The 16,469-nt window shown below is 36.8% G+C and overlaps 1 protein-coding gene across 1 annotated transcript in view; it reads left to right on the top strand.

Moving 5' to 3' along the window:
• The window catches only part of LOC112574232 (rho-associated protein kinase 2-like), a 29,283-nt gene that overhangs the window by 2,605 nt on the left and 10,209 nt on the right, over positions 1-16,469 (top strand). The window contains exons 3-23 of the mRNA XM_025255144.1: positions 530-630; positions 930-989; positions 1,847-1,924; positions 2,433-2,608; positions 3,516-3,600; positions 4,065-4,209; positions 4,565-4,703; positions 5,018-5,109; positions 5,618-5,774; positions 7,670-7,703; positions 9,347-9,438; positions 9,767-9,875; positions 10,414-10,572; positions 11,019-11,099; positions 11,729-11,894; positions 12,332-12,438; positions 12,760-12,907; positions 13,953-14,113; positions 14,425-14,547; positions 15,572-15,633; positions 15,889-15,958. Of these exons, the coding sequence (XP_025110929.1) occupies positions 530-630; positions 930-989; positions 1,847-1,924; positions 2,433-2,608; positions 3,516-3,600; positions 4,065-4,209; positions 4,565-4,703; positions 5,018-5,109; positions 5,618-5,774; positions 7,670-7,703; positions 9,347-9,438; positions 9,767-9,875; positions 10,414-10,572; positions 11,019-11,099; positions 11,729-11,894; positions 12,332-12,438; positions 12,760-12,907; positions 13,953-14,113; positions 14,425-14,547; positions 15,572-15,633; positions 15,889-15,958 (2,345 nt within the window). The remainder of the gene's footprint in view (positions 1-529; positions 631-929; positions 990-1,846; positions 1,925-2,432; positions 2,609-3,515; positions 3,601-4,064; positions 4,210-4,564; positions 4,704-5,017; positions 5,110-5,617; positions 5,775-7,669; positions 7,704-9,346; positions 9,439-9,766; positions 9,876-10,413; positions 10,573-11,018; positions 11,100-11,728; positions 11,895-12,331; positions 12,439-12,759; positions 12,908-13,952; positions 14,114-14,424; positions 14,548-15,571; positions 15,634-15,888; positions 15,959-16,469) is intronic.

Below are 16,469 nucleotides of genomic sequence, written 5' to 3'. Positions count from 1 at the left end.
TCTGTCTATTCAAAAAGTGGAAAAGATAGAAATGTACAGCTAATTCAGTCCCCAGAAGAACCCATACAAGTAAGTAGATCCACAAGTTCTCATACGATCGACAGTTGATTGCACAGATTAAATATTTTCATAAAATTAAAGAAATAGAAAAAAGGTAATATTAGTCTTTTGGTCATTGGGAAATAAGGTTTGAGCTCTGTGTGTAAGGTCAGTACTATTATTTCCTATCCCTCAAAGGCCTTAGGTGCCTTTCATTCAACAACTTGGTCAGCTGGGTAACATATTTTGCAGAACATTGGTATCAAGTCATGCATTACCAGCCTCAGACATAACAGACATTTGTCTATTTGCTTCCTCTAAATAAAAGTATATAAGTAATTCCAGACAGTAAAGAGTCTTGTGTCTTTTAAATTTAATATATGAATTAACATTTATAAGGTACTTATATTTTCCTCTTTTTTATATTTACAATGAAGCCATAACTGGCACAACAATAAAGTTCAAGTAAATGTGGTTTTTTTTCCTGCAGATGGTAAAAATGTGGATCTTATCAATACTCTTCGCCTAAGAGGGGATGATTTTGAGATTGTCAAAGTCATTGGTCGGGGAGCATTTGGAGAGGTCCAATTGGTAAGCGGCATACAATTTTCAATACCCAAATGGAATTAAATAATGATAGAATTTTCTGTTTCCTTATCTTGCTTATCCTTTCTTACATGGATTTTGCATATTGTGCATATGTTTGTATGGTGTCTTATAAAATTTGGATTTGAGAAAGTGTCCCAGTTAGATTAGAACTTTCTCTTAAGTTCTAAAGTTATTTCTAGATCTGGTCAGTGTTGCCCATTGCAATGCTGCATTTAGTGATGCCGGTTGTAATACTATAGTTATTGCTATCATTTTTGATACTTGATGCTTTATGTGTTTAGGTACGAAACAAAGCCACTAAGAAGGTTTATGCAATGAAACTTCTCAGCAAATATGAGATGGTAATGTATTTTTAAAGCAGTATCTGTTTTTCTGTTTTTTGTGGCGACTAAAATCACTTGTCCACTACCACCAACACACAGATGTCATAAGCTCTGACAGTGTCTCCTGTTTAACAAGCATCTCACTCCATCATAATAAAAGCCTCAATTCTTGACTTGGCATAGAAACACATTCATTTTGTTTATAGGGTGGTGGATCTATATTTAGGTGGTATGTGAGAAGTGTAAGAGGAAACGGGGAAGAATGAATAGCACAGCTGCAGAACTCTGGTGTAAAGATTTATTTTTCACAAGAAAGAGACAGTGTTGTTGTGTTACTTCTTGATATTGGTAGAGAAAACATCAATTTCTGCTTACTCCAGGATGTCACATCATGTGGCTATCAAACTATTCCGACTGATAATTTATGCTGTTTACATTATTCAGAAAGCACTCGCTAATCCTCTAGATAGGTTGCTTTGGCTCAGTACTGCAGAATATTTGTGCACAGAGTGGAAGGTGATTGCCAGTTGTTTGAAGGATGTTTATATGCAGTGACTAAGCTGGTGGCTTATTCGAACATACAGAGCCATATGATGCTGTAATTTGCATAGCATTTGAGCAGTTGTATTTAGCTATTTGAATTCAAGGCAATATAGAGTTTATAAGACTTATCCATTACGAATAATTTTTTATTGATTAAGGGCTTAGAGTACACGTAAAAAGTGAAGAATCAATCTACTTTGGCATGTAATTTAGTCTTGTTAAATTCTTGAAGAATTTGTTTTTATATATATGGACATGTTTTGAGTGCAAGTCATGTTTTTGCTGTGTTTGAATTTTTAGAGACATTTGCTTTTTAAAAAATGCATTTTTAGATCAAGCGGTCAGACTCGGCTTTCTTCTGGGAAGAAAGAGAAATAATGGCAAATGCCAACAGCGAATGGATTGTGCAGGTCAGCATGCAAACATTTTAAAATTAAACCAGAATCACTTTTCTTAAAAGAATATTACAATTTTTCTTCAGTTTAGTGAACACTTATCATCTGTCTTAGATTTTATTCAAATATTGCTGTCTTATAAGCTTTTCCTATTTATAGATATATATTTTTTTTAATTAGTGTAAGAATAAGCTGGAACGGGCTCAGAACAAAATATTTATGTGAACAGCTGACTAGTAGAAAGGGTAACAAGTTTTGTATGAAGAGTGTTGTTTGTCCTGTCTTCCCATAACTGAACTCTCAACAAGAATGTAATCCTTTCTTTAATAATTACATTTTTGTAACACATTTCCCTGACATGACAATATTTGTATTGCAGACACATAAGTACATGGACAAAAGTTCCTAAACAAAACACTTGCTCAGAAGAAGTAGAATGTATGAAAAGATAGCACCACAAGCTACTCAAAATATTAAAAAAAATTTCTGGTTCTTTTTGACATTTGCTTGCTTGATGTTGCAGCTTCACTACTGCTTTCAAGACAACCGCTATCTATACATGGTGATGGATTACATGCCTGGAGGAGATCTGGTCAATCTTATGAGCAACTATGATGTTCCTGAAAAGTGGGCCAAATTCTACTGTGCTGAAGTTGTTCTTGCCCTCAATGCTATCCACTCCATGGGCTTTGTTCACAGGTTGGTGGAGTGGTCTTGGTGCTGTGTTTACTTTGTATCTACTGCTTTTGTGAGCCATGCATCAGTAAACTTAATAATGGCTGGGTTTTTTTTTTTAAGAAACACACCTGTCCTTTACAATAGATTATTCTAGCACAGTTCAGTGAAATGTAGGGTTGTTATGCAGTGCTTTTCACAGACTAGGTCATGGACATTATTTCTGAGCAAAAAAATGTGAACAGGTTGGGCAGCAACTGGCCCAGAAATCAACGTATCACATAACAGTGACAATGCGTATGATTAAGTGTGTAATAAAATAGATGGGAAGAGAGTGTTGTGTGCTGAAAGAGAGCAAGCATGTTCTGTAAAACATTAGTATGAGAGTGCCTTTTACATCAACTGCTTGTGTATGTTCTTTTGTAGAATTGATGTTTTTCATTTTAAAGAACGGTTATTTCCATAATTGCCTGTAAAGTTTAGTAGAGAAGCGGACTGGTGTTGCTGAAGGAGACATTTTATATTTTTATGGGGATGACAGTCACAATTTTTTACAAGACTGCTTTGTGTAAGACAACAACAATCAGCACTTTTTCACAATCATGACAGCTAAATCATACTTGCATTCAGGCGTAATATATAAGGACATCTGGTGAGATTGCTTGCTCTTCGAGACTTGGACAACTTGCAAGTCTACCATTTGCCGTACTTCTTGTGACAGTATTGAAGCCTTATCCAAGAAATATGCTGTTGACTAGACTATGTTCAATGTGGTTTGGGTTGTTCATGTGTAGGCTCTTTTTTATTTTAACTTAATGCATCATCATGAATTTATTTGAAGTTTGAAGTTATCCTTAAACATAAGACATGAACTGCATATGATGGCTATTTCTGCATTATATAGTCTTGCTAAAAAATTGTCTGTGTGCAGGGATGTAAAACCAGACAATATGCTGTTGGATAAATATGGTCACCTGAAACTGACAGATTTTGGTACTTGCATGAGAATGGATTCTGTAAGAATTCCAGATTACATATACTTCTGCAGCATATATAATGAAAATACTGGGAAGAAACCTGATTAATAGTGCTTTTGTTATCTATAAAAAAGATGAAAATGAGGGTTGTATGAAGTGTTATACTAAAGCCTGACAGCAGAAATAGATAAACTGCTTTTAATGCAAGAGCCGTCATGGCATTAGATTTATGGTATAGAGAATGGTACTAGCATAGAGACAGATTTTTCAGCTCACAAGATCTTATTCACGTTTCCCCACAACCTGTGGCACAATATTTCTGGACTTCCTGTGAAGCATTTTCCTGGTTTGAACAGTGACACCCTATCTTTGCCGAATAGCTCTTCCTTGTTTTAGTGCTTTGTGAAATGTTTTCTACTAGTACAGTTTTTTTTTCCATTTTGTTGCAGTTGACATCTAAGTAATAAATAACTTGCTCACAGTTCCAAATGGTTTGTTGACAGCAAGGGCTAGTTCACTCTGACACAGCAGTAGGCACACCTGACTACATATCTCCGGAAGTGCTTAAGTCACAGGGTGGGGAGGGCTGTTATGGACGAGAATGTGACTGGTGGTCTGTGGGTGTTTTTCTCTTTGAAATGCTAGTGGGTGAGTTGGCTGTTTGTTTGAGGAGTAATCTTATGTTTTGCTGAAAAGTGGTTAGCATGTTTATTGAAGTCAATTGAGCAGGATATATTTTTAAAAAATTCTCACAATAAAAGTAATAAAATTTGTATTGAAAGAAAACTTGAATGTGAACTGTAAATCAAATTGATGGCTGCTGACATACATAGATAAACTATTATTACATTCGTCAATTTCAAACACTTCTGTTTTTCTTATTGTACAGTTTCTTGTACTTTGCTTATGTGCTATATTTAATGATGGAAGAATAGATGGTCTGTCAAAAGACCCTGAAACTTACTGAACAGTTGTAAAAGACTTTTTCTATTTTATTTTGTAGGGGACACACCTTTTTATGCTGATTCCCTTGTTGGGACCTATGGAAAAATCATGGACCACAAACGCTCACTTAGTTTTCCTCCAGACATTGAAATGTCTGACCACGCCAAAAACTTAATATGCGCTTTTCTTACAGAAAGGTAAATTTTTTCTCCTCTGTTATTTTTGAAAATTTTGATATTAGATATTAGACAAAGAAATATATATGTGAAAATGCATTGTGTTTAAAATTTACCAACAAATTTTGTTTGCACTTAAGCATTTTGGCTTTTATATACAGTAGCATCTTTGAGTGCTGTTGCCTTAAAATAAGCACTGTTGTGTTTTTGTATTTATATTACACAATGTCTCATTTAAATATATGCATCAAATATGACTTTTCTGGGAATCCCTGTACACCCTATAGGGTGTCCATTATAATTTAGATTTAAAATTGCTTGCTTTTCATTTTAAGAACGGAGAGATTAGGAAGAAATGGTGTTGAAGAAATCAAGAGGCATCCCTTTTTCAAAAATGACACATGGAACTGGAATAACATCCGTGACAGTAAGAGCTAGTGTCCTCTTTGCTTGAAGTAGTCCTATCTGGCTGATAACGCTAGCCAAGTCAGTTCTCATCCCTTGTCCATTGCCCTATTTTGTTATCTGTATTGATTCATTCACTGTCCAATATAGCCTCCTGGCCTTGGTCAGTGAAATTAAAGCATTCATGGGAGCATGGTGATTAGGAAAGCAAATTCAAGTAGTTCACTAAGTGAACTAGATGAGAGGTGATGTTAGTAAGTTATTGACCAGTAGACTTTGAAACACAATTTTTTTTGTGAATTCTTGTATTCATTTTTGTGGCTTTTAATATTTGCCTGTGTTTAAAGACTTACAGTAGTGAGCGTTTATAGTGTTTGACGATTACTAGAGGGTTTTGTTTTTATGCTTTTAACATCTGCATTTTCGGGTAACGAGATATTGTCTTCATTGTCAGTGTAACTAACACACCCACACACAGATGAGTATGCATGTGCTTGCATATCTGTGATCATTTGTCCTGTCTTGTGTAGCTGTACCACCAGTGGTCCCTGAATTGTCTAGCGATGTGGACACCAGCAATTTCGATGAGATTGAGAAAGATGATGCAACGGAAACTTTTCAGCCACCAAAAGCATTTGCTGGAAATCATCTTCCTTTCATAGGCTTCACATACAACAGAGAATATTTGTGAGTAAAAGATTGTCTATTTTTTTAACTATAGCAAAACAGTTTTACTATTCTGTCTTATTTTTACCTGATTAGCAGAGTAGGAGGCCATGAACCAAATTATTTGTCAGATTATAAGGCTATACCTGAAATCCAGGCACAGAAAACAAAGGAACAAAAAAAGCAAATGTTTCTGAGCAAGAAATCTGTTAAAGGGAAATTTATAGTTCTGACATACTAGGGTAGTCTTAAATTACATAGTAGGATGCCAAGTGTAGTATATAAACTCAGAAAAACATTTTTCAAACATGATCTAATACAAGATAAATTCATTTTCAATCTTTACACTTGAATTTCTTTGATTTCCATTTTCAATGCAAAGGCTTAAATATAAAACCCATATCTCAAGATAGGCTTATGCTACGACATTCAAATTTTGCACCTTTACTTAGAAATTCCTAAAGGATGAGGTTTGGATGTCCTGGTAGAAACATTAATTTGGCTGAAATTGACATTGGAAAAAATCCATTTGCTGCGTTTATGGGTGGGTATCATGTTTGATTGGTTATATCTACTAGACCTCTTTAGATAACCAAAAGTTAAGAGGACATCCTTTAGATAACTGTCTCTAGTTTACAAAAACATCAAAAGTTTTGGTATATAGCATATGATATTGTGTTTATGCATTTTTGAAATACTTCTATTTTAACACTATGGTAGAAATCTTTGAAATATATTAAAAACAAATATTTTAATTCATGGAGTAGGTGTCCCATGAGTGTAGATGAGGAGCAGCTGAGAAAATAGTGGTTTTGGGATGACCTTGTCAAATTTGATATAACTTCAAATTTTGATTCTTAGGTTCATGTGATTATATTGAAAAAATATGCCAATCCTGAAAAGGGCTATTTGAGCCTTGGTTACACACATGACCATTATGTGGAACCCAATATTGTATATTGTTGGAATCAGCATTCTTTCCCCTAACTTGCTATATGAGTGAAGGGCCGAAGATATAAATAGTTCCAAAGCTGTTTTAAAGTTTCCAGGTCACCTTTCTGCGAATTGTTTATGGCTATTGGCTTATTTGATCAACATAATCCAATAGGTTCATACCCCTACCAACAAGCAATTATGTTGGTGGCAGTGTGGCTGAAATTTGTTGATTTTTTTTAACTCCATTGTAACTGATGCACAGTTTGATGAATATCATCTGATTTATAAGTGAAAAGTGTAAATTTTGGTGAGAAAAAATATTTCAGAAGTCACAAGATTGAAATGCAGGGACTATGCAGAGAAATAAAACAAGTGTTGGTAAATAGCATATGCCAAAATGACAGCTCCTGGCAGTTTTTAAAAGGCTTGTTCTTTACTTGTCTGCATAGTTGTTTCTCTTTCTGTCTTTATCTAGTCGTGTCTGATGAGTCAGTATATAGCCAAGTCAAGAAGCAGAGAAAAATAAAAAGGAAACATAAACAAGCTAACAGTTTCCCGGCTAGAAAGCTGTGAGAGTATAACCTATAACTCTGGCATACTAGATTTGACAAATTATATAGTAGGATGCCCAGACTAGCTACAAAATTTGCAGCTTAATTTAAAATATGATAAACTTAAGGATTACAAGAGGATATCCTGGTATGAACATTGTATGGGAGGGAACAGCAAAAGCAAGTAAATCTGAGAGTGTGCAAAATGGTGTTTTATGCCGAGCCAGCAACTAAGGCTACATCGCGGTAAGGCAGCCAGCCCTGTAAACAGAGAAAAAACAATGTGCCCAAGACGAGAGCTGAACCCAGGACAGCCAACATTCACTCTGTTGGTGACATGCACTAACCATTGCACTAAAGTTGCATCTTTAATAGTATTACAAATAGATGGGTCTGGAGTAATTTGTGTTTTGCCATTGCATGTTTCAGGCTTTTGAGCAACAATGCAGGAAGTGCATCACCGGTACGTTTATGTTCATACTTCTATCTAATTTCTGTCCACTCATGCCATAACAGTCATTTGTAAAGTACGCTTGTCAGTCTGCCTGTGACCTCCAGACTATCATATTTGTTTTCTGAACTTTTTTTTACAAAAGTATTTTTCAAAAACCTAAAAGATCCGTGGCCTCAAGGGCTACCAGGACAGCTGTTTACTCTGTTTAGGGTGGGGTTTGTGGGAAACAGAGTCCGACTCTCAATTGCTTTTGCTTTAAATTTACTAGACCCGAAGAATCAGGTTTTCATCAGGTGGTTAGGGGAAGATTTCCAGTCTCTGTAGTGAACCTCAAACCAGAGAATGTCTGCTTTTAGGCATGACAACCAGGCTTCATTGTAGACCTTTAAATAAACAGCCCATCCACCTCCACTACCCATATTCATGATTTTAAGCACTACAGAACTGGTTTTCTTGATAGTGTTGTACAAGGCCTCCCTTGTTTTTATATCCACAGCATTATTTGACACCACAGATGTGAGTTGAATGATTTTGCACTGCACTCGATGCAGCAGAAATATATGCTTCATAATATTTCATATTCATTCATATATTTTATCATTTTCTTGATTGTTGATACCATGATGTTATTTATAGTTACCGTATTCACAGCATTATAGGAAAATATTTAGTATTTTATGATAAATGTTGAACACATGGCGGGGGGTGCATTTCTTAATGGCCACTCTAGGCACAGGATCTACTTTTTTGATAATACCAAATCAAGGCATGCCACTTGCTGAAAGCTCTTTTATTTTTTACATGGTTCCAGAACTGCAACTTTATTAGTCAATTGAATAATTCTGGATGATGCATTTGACTAAATTAATAAAGATAAAAACAGATATTGTTGCACAGTTAAATATATGCTGAAGGTCACAACTTTATATCAAAGCACATAGCTGATGTTAACAGTGTTCTACTAAAATAATCTTGATGATAAAAAGATCTTATTGCACAGCTTTAATATAGTCTTTGTCTGTGGAAGAACAAAACTAATGATAATAGTAAAGTATAAAACATGGCTTATGCAGCTTGATCCCTTTAGCTGTAAAAGTGCTTTTTTTTTTTTTTTTAATTAACACTTTTTTTTTCTGTCAGTCCTTTGAACTTTTTCTTCACACTTTATCAAATGGTGTCACATGGTTGCACAGCTTACTGATGCTCTTTTTCAGTTTAGTGCTGTGCATGCCAATTTACTTTTGTGTGCTAAATTTTAGCACCAGAAAGACTAGGGCTTTTATTGTCTCATGTTCTCTGCCATCGAACACAAAACTGTTTGTCATCTAAACTGACTATTAAAAGAGGAGCCTATTCTTTGCAACCTTGCTAATCCTTTAGAAGTCCTTTTTTTTTTTTAATGTGCTTGGTTATTTGAGTTTATGACCTTTTAATATGGTAATTTGTCAATATTTTGCAGGTGTCAGAGGTTAAAAAAATCTGTATTGTTTCATACATTCTCAACCACATACTGTTTGATGGTGCAGTTGACAAATTTTAAAAGGCTAACCCACAGAAATTGTGATTGTGAAAGCATGTTCATTGAACAGAATCATTGAACTTTGACCTACAGTGGCAGATTACTCATCAGTAAGACTGTGTTTTTGTATCAGGGCAGCTTCACTGGAGACGAGGGCTTGCAGTTGCTGCAGGAACAGATGCGAGCAGAGAAGACCGCCCGAGAGGAGGCCCAGAAAAAATATGAGTAGGTTTTTCAGCTGGTGTAATAATAACTGGAATTATCAGTACATCTAACCTTTAATGCTTATTTGTTTAGAATGGGATGGTCGAACAGAAAAATTAAATTTATCCTGGAAGAGCAGAAGGTATTGTTCTCTTATTTGTTTAAAATAAAAAAAATTAGAGTTTTGTGTGGAAAAAGATCTGTTTCTTGTAGCCCATTCAAAGTACTTGTTGGTTTAGATAAGTTGTTTCAGTTTCTAATTACTCTCTATCTTTGTATTAGTCTCTTGAAGGAAAGTAATTGATAATATGTACAGAAAATACAGATTGATGCTTATTTGATGATTCAGGCAAGCCCAGTTTGACTTGGATAGGTTAATGCAAGAGGAAGCTCATCTCAAACAAGATCTTAGAGAGATGGAGCGCAATATGGCCATCATCAAACATGAAGCCAAAGAGGTATAGTTCTGCATGTTTTTCTCAAAACCAAAATTATAAAATTGTAGGCAAATCTTAGATGCATATAATATATATGATGTTACAAAAGTAAAGAGAAGGCTTATTCAAGATATTGTTAAAGATATGTGTAACCTCAAGTCATACATCCCCAGATCTATGTTTCAAAATGTTGAAAACTCTAATAACGCTTAGGTACTCTCAAAAATGTGCATTGAAAGACTACTAAACCCATGAAAAAAGGGTGAAATGTGCTTATAAAACATAGCTGGTAGGCTATCCAGTAGTGCAGGGGGAAAGCATTTGTCAACAATAGAGCAACGAGAACGAGTTCCTCGATTCAGATTTTATCTCAATACATAATCTTCTGTTTGGGTGCTCTCAGCATTCTGAGGCTGGGCAGTCATGATTTTTCTTCAGGTATTAAGTCGCCTCTGCCAGGAGTGTGAAATCACACGAACCAACCAACAAACCACTAGAGAGTTTTGCCCTTTGAAGTTTTTAATGATACATGCTTAATGTGGCCTTTCCCTGCATGCAGACACAGAGGCGGCTGGAGCAGGAGAGCGAAATGAAGAAGAAGATGGAGATCATGATGCGAGAGAAGGAGAAGCAGCTGGATAATGCCCTTGCCAACTGCAGGCAGATCAATGATAGCACTGTGCACTCAAATGAAAAGGTTCTAAGTCTGGAAAAGTCGGTAAGTTTCAACATCCTTCTCTTTTATGTAGCATAAGATGTGTTTAAGTTAGAAAATAAGTCAGTATATGAGTGTGTAGATTATTTATGGCATGGTATTCACAACATTCATCATTTAACAATGAAGTGTGCTCCATGTGAAAGGCACGTGGCTTTTGTAGATGGCGATGCATAAAGACCCCTTTTGTTTAAGTAGTGACATGCAACAAAAGGGCATCAGCAAGTTTTTCTTAGATTTCAAACATCCAATGAACTACCACTGAGAAGAAAAAAAAAAGTTAAAATGCAGACAAACAGCTAAAGCATTGCACAGTCATACTGGGCGCTCTCTCACACACACACACGCAGCCCTTTTATAATTATTAACAATTTTATGGTAACTTGTTTTGATTAAATTCCCTGTTCAGCAGGTGTATCTATATGCTTTTTTCACTCTTTTTGTCTCAGCTCAGTGAAATGAATGAGAAGTTGAGAATTGAGTCTGAAAATGTCAACAAACAGAAAAAGGCCTTTACTGATTTGCAGCAGGTAATTGAATTCTTTTTCTCTCTGATGTGACAGCTTTTGTTTTCCTTTGTTATTGCGATTGGTTTGCAGTGTAATCAGCTCTTAAATTTGTGAGTTTAACACTAGGTGTACTGTCTTATGTTTTGTATCTCACCACTGGTTGATAGTCTTGTTATTATATCAGACTTTCTTCACAACATACACTCATTACGTATTGTAGTGCTTGATGACTGAAAGAATGGAAACTTTGTAAACTGTATACATGTCCCTTGGAGGTAAATATTGCACTTGAGTGGAACAAATTGCATTAAGTGTGGAAAATATTAATTTTGGCTAGCACGCTAAAAAGGCATTATTAAATATAATAAGAGTCTTTAAAAATATCACTGGTAAAGAATGTTTTTAAATACACTTGTTATTGTCTGATTTTTTTTGGTTTAATTATCTGGAAGGTGTAAATAGATTTGCTTGTACTCAGAAAGAACTTAAGAGATTGCTGAAACAGTTCATCTAAAACACAGATTCCAGTGAGAAGATCCCCATAATCAGACAAGCATCTAAATGCAGAGAATGCACCATTTAAAATCTTGTATTTGTCAAACTTGTTGCTGCAGTCAGGAGTATATTTTGTCATTGTTCTTGTTCAACAGCGTTACGCAACAGTGGAACACAACTACAATGAACTGAGCGCTCGCTATCAAGAAGTTGTAGCAGTCAAACAACGGCTTGAATCTGAGGTGCTGATGCTGCAATCAGCACTGGATGCTGAGAGAAATGCACGCAAGCATGAAGCACAGATATCAGCAGAACTAAATGGTAAGAGCTGATTAGGAGTTTTAGGGAATAGCAGATTTGAATAAGTGTACTTTATTTTTTAAAAAAAAACAACTCTATGTGTGTTTAGGGTTTAGGATCGGTGGAAAGTTGAAAAGATGTTTTAGCTATTGCTTTTCTTAGCGAAAGCATAGTCTTGTATGTATGCGTGTATGTGCTGATAGAGTATAAGGTGAGCATTTTTCATGTGCTAGCTTTTGACAGTGTCACCTGCACTCTACAGTGACTTTCAGATGAGGTTAAAATAAAACACTACAACAGTTTCTTCAGGGACCTTGTACCCTTTTTCGCTAATCTTTGCTTAGAGTTATAGAACTACACCCACATCCAAGTCAAGCAAAATAACTTGTGGTCTACTCCCTAAAAGAGATGATTATTAATGCAACTGACCCGCAGCATTGAACTGTTCTGTTTACCAGACCGCATCAAGAACCTCCAGCAGGAGAAGTTCTCTCTTCAGGAGAAAGAAACATCCCAGAAACAAGAGCTCAGTGTGAGCCAGCAGAAGGTTGTCTCCCTGGAAAAGGTGAGAGAAATGTGGACTCTGCCTCACCCCCACAAAAGGAAAAGGCCATCTGCCACTAGTGTTTTACGCAATTACTATAAACACTGATTTCAAGTATGTAATAGATTTGGAGCAAATTTATTGCTGAAGTTTAGGTATTGGTTGCATTAAGGTATAAGCTTTTCTCATGCTTGCACAATGACTAGTTCCAAGGCCAAAGTGCTAAAATTTTGGACTAAGACTTGGGCAGACAGTTTATACATTCCATGAATTTTTTGCATATTTGATCATGCATCCACACATAAATGTATGTGGTGTTGTCTGCTTTGGCTGTGAATGCAGAGTCTGGGTGGAGTTGAGCTGGAGCGTGACAACTTCAAGAGACAGTGGCAGGCAGAGGTGCAGGCACACAAAGACACGGTGGACAGGTATAATGCTGACAAAAGGAGCATCCGTTCCCACCAGGAGGTCAGCCAGGAGGATTCCAAAGGTGAGGAGCTGTGAATAATTTGTTTTGAAAGTGAGAAAATTAATTTATATCAATTTTCATCACTATTTTCATTAAAACAAGGGCCAGGTGCTTAGTACAGAGAGCAGTAAAAAAAGAGGAAATTGTTTAATTATATACATTATGTAATTTGTTAAAAATTGTACTTATCTCCTAATTTTTCAAGTGATATTAATTTATGTATCAGTTTGCCCATATAGATACAAATGATGTCCCATTGATTTGGCCACATTTAATATACCACATTCCTGAAGCCCAAGTTGATAAATAATATCAAAATCCTTAGAGCACAGGCGGTCCAGTGTTGCAATGGTTAGCACCTGGCAACATTACAGTGAGGGTTTGCTGTCCTGGGTTCAGCTCTTGTTTTGGGCACTCTGTTCTTTCTCTGCATGTGGCATCTGTTTACAGGGCTGGCTGCCTTGCCATGATATAACCTGATGGTGCACAATGTATCCACATTTGCTGTGCTCATGCCCTAAGTTATACTCTATGACAGTGATGCCCAACCTTTTTCGGCCTGCGGGCCATATACATTTCCGACACGCGTGTCACGGGCCACTTCACCGCAAAAATACAAAAAAAGAAAAAAAATAGAGCAGATACCATTTTTATTAGAAACAAGTTGTACTTACCATTAATTATGTAGTAATTAGTGGGATATTTGAAGTTTACCTGAAACCAACTTCTGAATGTCCCGCTGCATCGTAGAGACACCAAGTCGGAGAATTGAATCGAAATGTTCGTTCATCGAAAAAAAGATTGAGAGACGCCCCTACCTAGTGATAAATACTTCTTCTTCCCCCCTTTTTTTTCGTTTTTTTGTTAGGTCTTTTTTTTTTATTACTAACATGACGATTTCCTGCACTGTGGGCAGAAGTTTCGCGGGCGTAGGTTGGGCATCCCTGCTCTATGACATTCCTTGGTCCTCAGTTGATGCTCTCCATCTCAGTATTCTTGCTGACTGTCACTGTTTGATGTTGGCCTGTGCAAGTGGTAATGTGGTCTTCTGTTATGTGACCCGCAGTGTTGCAAACAAAACTTGACACTGAGAAGAGCATGCGTCACAAGGTTGAGGCACGGCTGCTGGAGACAGAGAAGAAGAACAGTGAGATGGCTGTGGACCTCATGCAGTTGCAACAGCATGTGGGCAGCCTGCAGACACAGCTTCAGACCGAGGTGGAGAAGGTCAGTTGGGCCCTGCAGTTCTCTCTCAGCTGTGCAGAAAACAAAGTGCAGTGACTTCTCTTTTAAGTACATGGCCAAGAGAGAGACTCTTTAATAAAATTAAACGTGGAAAAATGTAGCTGTGATATCCATTTTTTTATCCATACCGCATCATTTACTTGCTTTTTATCTTAGGAAAAAATGAACCCCTCTAAGCAAAAGTAAAAATAGTTACAAGCATGTTGAGATCTGTTGCAACAATATTTTCATGATGACTAGATTCCTAGCTGTCTTAATGGTTCTGTAAAGGTCTGCTATGTTTTACCCATCAGAGCCAAGCACTATCACTTCATGTAGAGCAGGAGGTGCAGAGGCGGAACCTGATGCAGGGTGACATCAAGAACACGTCTTTGGAGCTGAACCGTGCCAAGACTAAAGAGAAGCAGCTGGCAAAAGTAAAAGCTTGTTTTCCTGTGTTACAATTTAGCCTTGTTTTTATGTGTGTGGCATCTGGGGTGGAAATAAATTATTTCTTATTTCTTCATCATTCTGTACCAGAGGACATGACTAAATTTCAACCTGCTAGCTATCCAATTCCAGCTGTCTGCTTGTCAAAGTTGACCAGTGAACAGGGAGCACACGAATTCAACCAAGTCACCTCCCATCCTATCTTATCTAGCCAGTGAGTTCATATCTCCAGTTTTTCGCCCGGCTTCAACTGCATTGGTCATGCTTTTGCTATCTCTACATTGGTTTTGCAACGACAAGAAGCCTTGCATGCCTGCAGTGAAGCACATATTCTGCCAACTCTTGTTTGCTGTCTGTACTACTGGCCATGCTGTTTGCACTTACCATGCAACATTTACTGCTTCTGGTATAAGCACTGTTGTGTGCAGGGGGCAAGGGATGAACAACCTTGGGAGATGACAAGTACTTACAGATGACATGACTATTATTTTTCTCTTACCTCCCTGCTGTCAGTCTCTACTCTGTTCCAACAAAAAAACTGGACATGTGAACTCACTGGCTGGGTAGGTTGGAATGGGGGAGATAAGTTGATTTTGTATGCTCCCTATTCATTAGTCAACTTTGACCAATTAGCAGTGAACACCTTGAATTTTTTTAATCAGTCATGTGATCTCTACATGTCACCTGGTAAGTAAGGAAGAAAAGTTTTACTACCAAAAATGATATTTTAGCAGATTTTGAGGGATGCATGGGTAACAAGATTTAGCTCTAAGGAGGTACAAGTTTTTTTGCTAAGAGAATGAATTTGATGGTTCTATTCAAAAGCATTTCAGATTGAACAAATAGAATGTTGAATATGACTTGGGTTGTTATCATGGCAATAGTTTTGTTGTATACAATACACCTCTCATGTCCCCCTCTCCTTTGCCTCCCCAACCTGTTTGAAAAATTGACCTGGGAATTTATGTCTGACTGAAACTTTGGAGTTAGTTTTGTTCCATTTGTGTACAGGAAATTGCTGACTTGAAACATGAAAAGAAGTCTTTAGAAGAGGAGTTAAAGAAGCTTAAAGAGTAAGTTCATTAGTACGAACCTGAAGCAAGGGACATCAGTGTTTGGTTGGGAGACCTCATTAAGGCAATGTAAAATCTTTGTTATGTCAAGTCAATGCAAGAATGATTGCTTGTTTGCTGGATGGTGCTGGCAATTTGAGTATTTTCTCGTGGAAAAAAAAATCATTAATATCTAAATACCTAAATGTCATTCTATTTACTTTAAATTCTTGAAATGCTTTGCTGCACTTCGATGTTGCTTTGTCTGGTTTTCAGTGAAGTGTCAGTTGGTGATCTGCAACTTCGTGAAATTCAGGAGCAGCTGGAAGCAGAAACCTACTTTTCGGTGAGTGATTTGACTGCTATGGTCTGTGAACATTTCCATCTTTTTTCTTGAATAGTACAATATTTTTTTCCTACGTGGTTTTGAAAACTAGACAGTGTAGGTAGTTCTTCACATGAAGCTGATTCCATGGTTGCAGTAAGTTTCCTTCATATGGATACATACAAACAGCGATCAACAGCATTCTCACCAGCTCTGGGACAAGATGCCACCCCACTAGACAGTTGCCATGAATGTGCCCATTTAGCATGCATTTTTGAGTTCAGGTGTTACTTATATGGGAGCGTTCATATAAAGTTATATTAATTTTATTTTGAATTCTGATAACTTTGCAACTTTAGCTTGGGCACATCTACAGGCCACATCTAGGGATTCTGTTATTGTAGCTGCCAGTGCATGCTGCCCATATTTTATGTGAAGGCATTGTATTTCTTTAACCATGCATGCAAAGTATTGAGTGGTAACAGTGCTTTACTCTCATTCGCATAAATTGTAAACATGGACATGAAGAAGC

This window comes from Pomacea canaliculata, linkage group LG10, assembly GCF_003073045.1.
Source record: "Pomacea canaliculata isolate SZHN2017 linkage group LG10, ASM307304v1, whole genome shotgun sequence".
Taxonomy (NCBI): Eukaryota; Metazoa; Mollusca; class Gastropoda; order Architaenioglossa; family Ampullariidae; genus Pomacea; species Pomacea canaliculata.
This window is presented reverse-complemented; position numbering and strand designations above follow the sequence as displayed.